Source organism: Camelus dromedarius, chromosome 9, assembly GCF_036321535.1.
Source record: "Camelus dromedarius isolate mCamDro1 chromosome 9, mCamDro1.pat, whole genome shotgun sequence".
Taxonomy (NCBI): Eukaryota; Metazoa; Chordata; class Mammalia; order Artiodactyla; family Camelidae; genus Camelus; species Camelus dromedarius.
In genome coordinates, this window is record NC_087444.1 from 63734997 (window position 1) to 63743537 (window position 8541).

The 8541-nt window shown below is 55.1% G+C and overlaps 1 protein-coding gene across 4 annotated transcripts in view; it reads left to right on the plus strand.

The window, feature by feature from the left end:
* CHST8 (carbohydrate sulfotransferase 8) overlaps positions 1-7527 on the plus strand; it is a 120106-nt gene extending 112579 nt beyond the window's left edge. For all 4 annotated transcript variants that reach the window (XM_031458579.2, XM_031458580.2, XM_031458582.2 and 1 more), the window contains exons 3-4: positions 5351-5388; positions 5953-7527. In XM_031458579.2, the coding sequence (XP_031314439.1) occupies positions 5351-5388; positions 5953-7059 (1145 nt within the window). In that variant the 3' untranslated portion in view covers positions 7060-7527. The remainder of the gene's footprint in view (positions 1-5350; positions 5389-5952) is intronic.
* Positions 7528-8541: the final 1014 nt, after the last annotated feature.

Below are 8541 nucleotides of genomic sequence, written 5' to 3' on the forward strand. Positions count from 1 at the left end.
GGATGCTCCCCTGGAGGCTGCAGAGGGAGCACCTCCCTGCTAACACCTTCATTTTAGACCTCTGGCCTCCAGACTGTGAGAGAATAAATGTTCATTCTTTTTAAAGAACAAAATATACCTGCCATGATGCTTAAGTTTATAAACCAATTTGACGAAGTTATGGTGCCCAGATGTTTGGTCAAACACCAGTCTAGATGTTACTGTGAAGATAATTTTTAGATGTGATTAACCTTTAATTTTTTTATTCCTTTTTTGGGATTTGTTTTTCTTTTTTTTTTTTTCTTTTTTCTTTTCTTTCTTTTTTTTTTTCTTTTTGATGCGGGGAGGTAATTAGGTTTATTTATTCATTTACTTATTTATTTTAATGGAGGTACTGGGAATTGAATCCAGGACCTTGTACACACTAAGTGTGTGCTCTACCACTGAGCTATACCCTCCCCCCTGTGATTAACCTTTAAATCATTAGACTTTGAGTAAAGCAGATTACCCTCCAGAATGTGGGTGGGCCACATCCAATCAGTGGAAGGCATTAGGAGAAAAGACCGAGGTCCCCTAGGGAAGAAGGAATTCTGAGATGGCCCTCAGACTTGAGCTGCACCATCCACTCTTCCCTGGGTCTCCAGCCTGCTGACTTGCCCTTCAGATTTCACAAAGTGCCCGTAACTGCATGAGCCAATTCCTTAAAATAATTTGCCCTCCAGATATATATATATATCTCCTATGGATTGTTTCCCTGGAAGACCTTCATTCAGAAACCTTACAGACTTCCTTTGGAGTGAAGCCTGGCAGCTCCCTCAGAATTTTCTCCCCAGACCCCAGTGGGCAGCATGTGCACCCTGACTGCATTTTTTCCTGCCATCAGCCCTGCTTCACACCTTGTGGCTCATCCCGACTTATGTGATGTCCCGTACACTGGCCAGCCATGCAGGGCAGCCCCAGGGTGTGGAGGTCTTCCTCCCAGCACACATGCCAGGTACAGGATATACTTCTTTCTAATTGGAATGTGGAAACGGCAGAGCAGGGCAACAGTGTTTGTCCCACCAGATGTGACTGCCAGCAAATCTGGGGTGGGACTGACACTTGGACACAGGATCTTATGCATGGAGAAGCCAAGGTGCAGTGAGGGACTTGCCTTTGGTGTTTCTCCTGGCCCAACTCAGCTTGAAACCACTGGAAGTTTCCTGGCCTGATGAGCAGCGTAAGTGGATAAGTGGGTGGATGGCACAGGTGGGTGTGGGGCCATCCATCATATAGGCTCAGCCACAGAAGAGCCAGGCCATGGAAAAAGAGCCAAGGAAACACAGCTTGGTGTCAGAAACTCTAGGGAATCCAAGGACCACAAGTCTGAAACTCTGTACAGGGCAGGGGCTTTGGACTTACCCTCAAGCCCTGTGGCCTCTCCTGACCCCTTCAGTTCTTCCCCATCTCTGTCCCTCTTTGTGGGTCTGACTCCTTCAAGATGGCCATGCCTTCCCCAAGGCTGCAGTGTTCACAGTGACAAGACCCTCTCCCTACTGACCATCAGGGCCCAGGGCTGGGATTTGAACAGCCATAATAGCAGTCACTCTCTTCAGACATGACCAACCTGGGACCAGGGGGTCAAGGGCTCATGAAGCAGCCCCTTCTAGGCACTTGAGTCCTGTTTTGACTCATGTCAGTGTCACCTGTCTACATAGCCTCACCAAAAGGCTGGTCCTCAGCCTCCAGCCCCAGTGGGCATCCAGGATTGGGGCTTTTGAATTGAATGCAGCAGGTGTCCCTCCTGTGATTTAGAAAACAGTGGGCAAGGGACCCTCCTCCCCAGCAGCCCACGTGCTGGTTGAAGCCCCTGCCCCAGCTCTGCTCCAGACCCAGGCAGTGTGGCCTCATTATAGGAACCTGGCCTAACATACCCTCACATCAGCCTCTGCCTCCCCTTGGCAGGGAACCAGAAAGCTTTTCAGCCAAATGCTCAGAAGAAAATCTTCAGCCAATGAAGAGCTCACAGTGTGGAGCACACTTGGCAGCCCCAATAACTCATGCCTTGTTTATTCTCACCAATGCTCACTCTTATCATCCCGCGTGTGTTTCAACTGCTCTGCGAATGTTCTCTGTCCAGAAAGAGAAAGTGGTTGTTTATTTCTCACCATTTCAGGGGGATAGGGCTCCCTTACAGGTTGTTAATATTATGCTGAAAAGAGAGGACAAGTGACTCAGACTCTGAAAGTGAATCGTGTACATGACTCTCCTTGGGGTTTCCTGTCACAGTGTCGGGGTAGGGAGACATGGGATGTGAGAGGCAACGTGATGATTTTGGATGCAAGGGGAGGCTGAGGGCATGGCTTTTATCTAGACTGCACACTTATTTGAGGGCTTGGAGGGGGGGTGCTGATGGTGTTACATTGAGGCCAAGCCCTGCTCTAAGTCCCCCATGGCACGGGTTCTGGGGGCTCCTGGCGGCAGTACCTTCCTCGTGGTGTAGCAGAGGCAGAGCCCTTCCTCTGGCCCGCCTCGGAGCTGTCCAGGGTCCTGAAGTGCAGCCCTCTGGGGAATGCGCAGCCCCCCCGGGCCTCAAGATGCCCAAGATTCCTGGTCGCTGCACTCTGAGCTGGAGACGGTCTTTGCTTCAGCCGTTATCTGCGCAGTGCATGAAGGAGCAGCTTCCTCCGCGGAAAAAGTATGGACACTGGGCCCCCGGCCAGCGGGCGAGCCCATTACGTTTCCTCCGTTGTTTATTTCTTTATTCCAAAGTGGCTACATGGGACAGTCTCAGTCTTCACAAACAAGCTGTCATAAGTTCAAGGTCAGGAACATGCAGCTTGTGGCAAACTCAGGCTCTACATAAGATCTGTTATTGGGTTTTCCACAAGATAATTCTGTTTGATTTTTTTTTCCCCAAAGCGGGCAGTTGCAGCCACGTTGGCTTTGTTGGGCAAAAGTAACCAAGATGTCAGGAGACTCACTGAGCCCTGGGCGCTGTCCAGCAAGGTCTTTGTCTCAGAGCTCTGGCCCCACCTGTCTTCCAGTGGGCCAACCTTGGAAACCCTTTGGGTTCAGTGCTCTCTTGTCCAGTCTGCACAGATAAAATGGGTCAGGCCCCACAGCCCACCACCCTCCAGGCTGTGAGGACGGTGCCAGTGGAAGGTCACAGCTGTAGGGGCTGTGACCTCTGTAAGCACATACTCGTCTGACTTCACCCACCAGCAAGATGCCTTTTGTAAGTGGCTCCTCACCCCACTCTCGGCCAAATCTGGCGTGATTCATTTGCTCCAGAAAAGGAATATAAATAAGTGCCATCGCACCTTGACAGGTTGACAGGACTGACAAGCAGAGTAAATTCCCGTATCTGAGACTCTGAGGAGAAGTGATTTAGCAGAGCCAGCTGCCATCACCAGAAGAAAATAATTAAGCAAACCCGGCAGTGTGGAGGAAAACTGAGTGCGCAGAAGGTCCCTTCTAGTGAAGGGATCTGTGTTCATTGGCTGCAGGAGGAAACCCACACATACCAGAGGGAAATGAGCTCAGGAAACATGCTGGGGACAGCCGTGGGGCAGGGGGTGGCCAGCAGAGGGAAAGAGACTCTGGGCTGAGAGGGGGACCCTGGTGAGGGGCTTAATTCTAAGAGCTCTCAAGGCTGGGCACCCATTACTCACACCCCATCCCCTGAGAGGTGCAGCCAGTTCTACATGGAGCTTCCCCTCAGCCTCCATGGAAGAATCTGGACGGCCTGTTTCAGTGCTCACCCACATGCACACACACATATGCACATCAGCTTGGAAATGCCCAGGAAGGTGTGGACACTCTGCCCTTTGCCCAGGGAAGGGTCGGCCCCTGTTCCCAGTCCAAAGAGATCAAAGAATTGTATTGCAGCAGATGAAAGATGCAACGTGACAAGCTGTGCCTTTATCTCCACCGCTCTTGGGACTCGAGGAAGTTCCCGGCAGGCTCAGGGATTTTAACTTTCCAGCCCATGGGTGACCTCATGTCCTCCCCCATCCCCAGTCCTCTATTGCTGATGAATGAAGAATTGTGGGCATATCCGCAGACTGACCAGTATAAGGCCAGGATTATAGCAGTGGCTGAACCTGCAAAACTAGACAGCATGAGAAATCAGCAGAGTCCCTGGTTCAGGGACAGAGAACCTGGATGTCCCCTCGCCAGCTGGGCCCCAGCCACTGGACCTCTGCCAAGTACACAGAGACAGCCAGGGAAGTGCTGGGCCTCCGAAACATCCCACCCCCCACCCCTGGCAGCAGCCAGAACTCGGTCAGGTGTGGTCGACACAGTGCCCCATTGTGCCAGCTGGAAGCTGGAGCTCTCTGCTTGTTTAAAGGATGGCTTGTCCTTATTTTGGCAAAGCCTCAGAGCAGAAATGTCTACTCACATGGCACAGGAGCAGGAAGAGCCCCAGTGTCTCAGTGGCCAGGCAGGGACAGGGAAGGAGACCAAGACTCCTAAGTAGGTTTCCCTGAAGGAAATCCTCTCAGGACCTCCCCCAAAATGGGTCAAACTGAGTATGAAGCAGAATCCTCTCCTCTGGCCAAAGGTTTGCCTCCCCAGAGCTTATCCTGAGTGACCCTGGCCCTAGCACAGGCAAATCACCTCCTTGGTGGGCAGAGAGGATGTTCTGAAGTGTAGCCAGTGATGCACTGATATCTCTCCATCTCCCCCGAGTCTCCAGACAGGGGTAGCCAGGCAATCAATCACTGTGTTGGCCTCTCCTCTGCCCATTAGAGGAGACCAGGTGAGCAGGATGAAGCCAGTTCACCCCAGAGCCCCATGACCACCTGAGACAGCCAAAATCGCAAAACAGATACCTAGGTGAAGGAACTTTCTGGAGCCAGCGAGGAGGCCCCAGTTTGAGGGGAAGGAGTGTGTTCCACTCCCAGGCCTGGCGTGAGCAAGAGTGTGGGTAGGAGTGGGTCATAGCTGAGTGCAAAAGTCCACGTTGACTAGAGCCAGGGCAGGGTGTAGAGAGAAGACGGACAGATCCTCCCGAAGGGCCCTTTCCTCGTGACATTGACAGTGTGAGGTTCCTGGCTGCTCCACTGGGTGGGTGTGTGGGCACACCCGGGCAGGGTGCTTCCTGGACCTTCCAGGTCACATCAGGAAGTGAGACCCACAGATGTGTGCATCAGCTGGGAGCCAGTGAGACCAAATCTTTGCTGCACCCCTACTCTCCCCACGGGTATGGGATTGGAGGGGCATTTGCACTGAGGGGTGCCTCTGCTCCCTCCTCTGAACTGCCTTTCACAGAGTCCACCCCAAGTACCCTCCAGCCCAGGCACCTGCAGTCAAGAGCCCATAAGCAGGTCCCTGGGAGCCACACAGTGGTACTTCCACCGCTAATACTGTTCTCTTTGCTTTTCAGGAATAAAGTTCAACATCAGGCCACAGCAGCGCCACAACGTGAGTTCAGAGAGTCTGATAAATCTCAGCATGGGCAGCCTGGGGAAAGCTGGGGAGGGCAGGGAAGAAAACTCGGAGCTCACATTAAATCTATTTTTGGAAAGAAAAATGTGTCCGGTCCTTCCCAGGAGCCTTAGGAACAAATGCCGGGGCTTTGGGCCCATGAAGTTCCCTTTCCTATTGGATGGCAGCTTTGGTCTGTGCTAATAGAAGCATTAAATCGGAGCCTGGCTCCTTCAGGCCACCAAGTACCCCAACTCCTCCTCTCCAGACAGAGGTTCCTGGGAGACCTGCGCCATCTTGTGGCCAAAACGACACTTGCCCCTCACACCATGGCCAGCAGAGGGGAGGGGGCAGTGGGGGCTGGACCAGGGCTCAGACCAAGGGGGTCACATCCTGCAGGTCACATCTTGCAGGGTCAGCCTGTCCCCCGCTCCCTCACCTGGGAAAAACTCAGTCCAAAGAGGGTGGCAGGGACCTGGCCATGGCGAGGTCCTGGCTTGTGTAACCCTCAGTGTCCAGCTATCCTGCCCACCTTGTTAACTGTTTCTCTTCTTGCCCCAGGACCTCCCACCAGGCAGTTCCCAGGATGGTGACTTGAAGGCACCCACAGAGAGGGCCACTCGAGACTTGTCCAGCCGGGCCCCAAGAGGCCTCAACCTGCTGGTGCCAGATCAGCCTCAACCTCGCGTAAACAGGGGGGCCCGTCTGCGTCCACGGCAGCGCCGCCGCCGTCTGCTTATCAAGAAAATGCCGGCTGCGGCGGCCATTCTGACCAACAGCTCAGCCAGTACGTTCGTGCAGCCGGCACCCAGGGCCCTGGACAGCTACTGGGTCGGCCTGCAGCGGCGTCAGCAGGAACGCAAGCGAGTGATGCAGGAGGCGTGCGCCAAGTACCGGGCAAGCAGCAGCCGCAGGGCGGTCACGCCCCGCCACGTGTCCCGCATCTTCGTGGAGGACCGCCACCGCGTGCTGTACTGCGAGGTGCCCAAGGCGGGCTGCTCCAACTGGAAGCGGGTGCTCATGGTGCTGGCAGGGCTGGCCTCATCCACCACCGACATCCAGCACAACACCGTCCACTACGGCAGCGCCCTCAAGCGGCTGGACACCTTCGACCGCCAGGGCATCCTTCACCGCCTCAGCACCTACACCAAGATGCTCTTTGTTCGCGAGCCCTTCGAGAGGCTGGTCTCCGCCTTCCGCGACAAGTTCGAACACCCCAATAGCTACTATCACCCTGTCTTCGGTAAGGCCATCCTAGCCCGGTACCGGGCCAACGCCTCTCGGGAGGCCCTGCGGACGGGCTCCGGTGTGCGGTTCCCCGAGTTTGTCCAGTACCTGCTGGACGTGCACCGGCCAGTGGGCATGGACATCCACTGGGACCACGTCAGCCGGCTCTGCAGCCCATGCCTCATCGACTATGACTTTGTGGGCAAGTTTGAGAGCATGGAGGACGATGCCAACTTCTTCCTGAGCCTCATCCATGCACCGCGCAACCTGACCTTCCCCCGGTTCAAGGACCGGCACTCGCAGGAGGCACGGACCACCGCGCGGATCACCCACCAGTACTTCGCCCAGCTCTCAACCCTGCAGCGGCAGCGCACCTACGACTTCTACTACATGGACTACCTGATGTTCAACTACTCCAAGCCCTTTGCAGATTTGTACTGAGGGGCGTGGGCAACCCTGCCCCACCCACTCACCTGTCGGCAGGCGGCATCCCGCTCCTCCTAGGTCCTCACCTGGGAGCTGAGATGTACCCAGAGAAACAGGGCTCTGAGGAGGTGAGGAGCCGTGGCTGCTGGGTGGTGCCGGCGCGTCAGGGGGGACAGAGGCCCAGGCCTTGAATGGGGACCCTGGCCCTTGCCCCATACCCACTTCCTCACTCCTCAAATAAGGAAGATGCTGGTGGTGGGTGAGCCGAACACCCCAGGAGTCCCAGCTGCCCATATCCAGCTCGGCCAAGAGTCAGGATGACCAGGGAAGTCTGAGGCCCAGAGGACAGGGGCCCCAGCGGTAAGGGATTTCCTGCAGTCCCTTAGCCATTGCCTTGTACCAAACCACACGGTTTGCAGCTTTTCTAAGACCAAGGGGGGAAGGGTCCCTTGGGATGAGTTTCCAAATAAAGCACATGGTTTCCAGAGCAGCCTTGTCTATACTCCGTGTGTTGGTGTGGGAACACACAGACCCTTCCCTGTGCTTTCTGGGGCTCTTCCTCCCTCCCCACGCTGGCCTGAGCCAGGTGCTCACAAGCAACACCCAGGGCAGCCGAGGGCAGGAGCAGCCTGTGTGTGACAGGAGCAGAAGGAGCAGGGGACTCGGTGGCAGCATCCCGCCTCAGGCTCCCCAGGCTAGGACTCTGTCCGCGGGGTCCTCTCGTCTTGCTACCAGCGCAGTCATCCCAAAAGAAGACAGACCTGTCCCCATGGAGGGCCATCAGAGTCCCTTCTTGTAAGTGCACTTTGTGGGGGGCCCTTTGGGGACATCCAGAGCAGTGACAAGGTCTCTCCGGGCAAGCTACCACTTGGGGCTGCCTCTGGGTTCAGTGGGACACTGCACATGGGTCTCAGGGGGTTGCGTTTCCAGCAGGGAGTGATGCCATCCCTGGCTTTCTGAACCTCAGGGGAAGCAGGGCTTTGGCCCAAAGATGTCATCCACAGACCCCCTGACCCTGACCTTGATCCCTGACTCCAGCTGACAAAACCACCTCAAAACTGCTAGGACTCCCTGCCCCACTGTGAACCAACTCAGGGGGAGGGGGAGGAGAAGCTGCATAGGAAACTTTTTCTCCAAAACCATACATTTTCACACTCAAAAATGGTTCTGAAATTGTCAAAAAGCCAGGGCGATTCTTGAAATTTCTCAGAAAAAGTGAGGGCATGACTGTGGCTGTCTTGGGGTCTTGTTTGTCGTGGTTGTTTCCAGGGGCCTGTCTGTCTGTCTCTCTGCCACTTTGAGGTCTCATCTGTCTGTCAACCTGTCTGCCAGCAGTCCGCTGCACAGCTTCCCACATCTTTCTGTGGCCTGAGTCTCTCCTGGGAGATTGCTCTCAATCTGTTCCCACTTGCTAGGGGGGTGCCGCCAGACCCTGCGGGGATGCTGCTGGTCCCCAAGGTGGGACATGATGCTGGATCCCAGCCAGGCTCACACTGT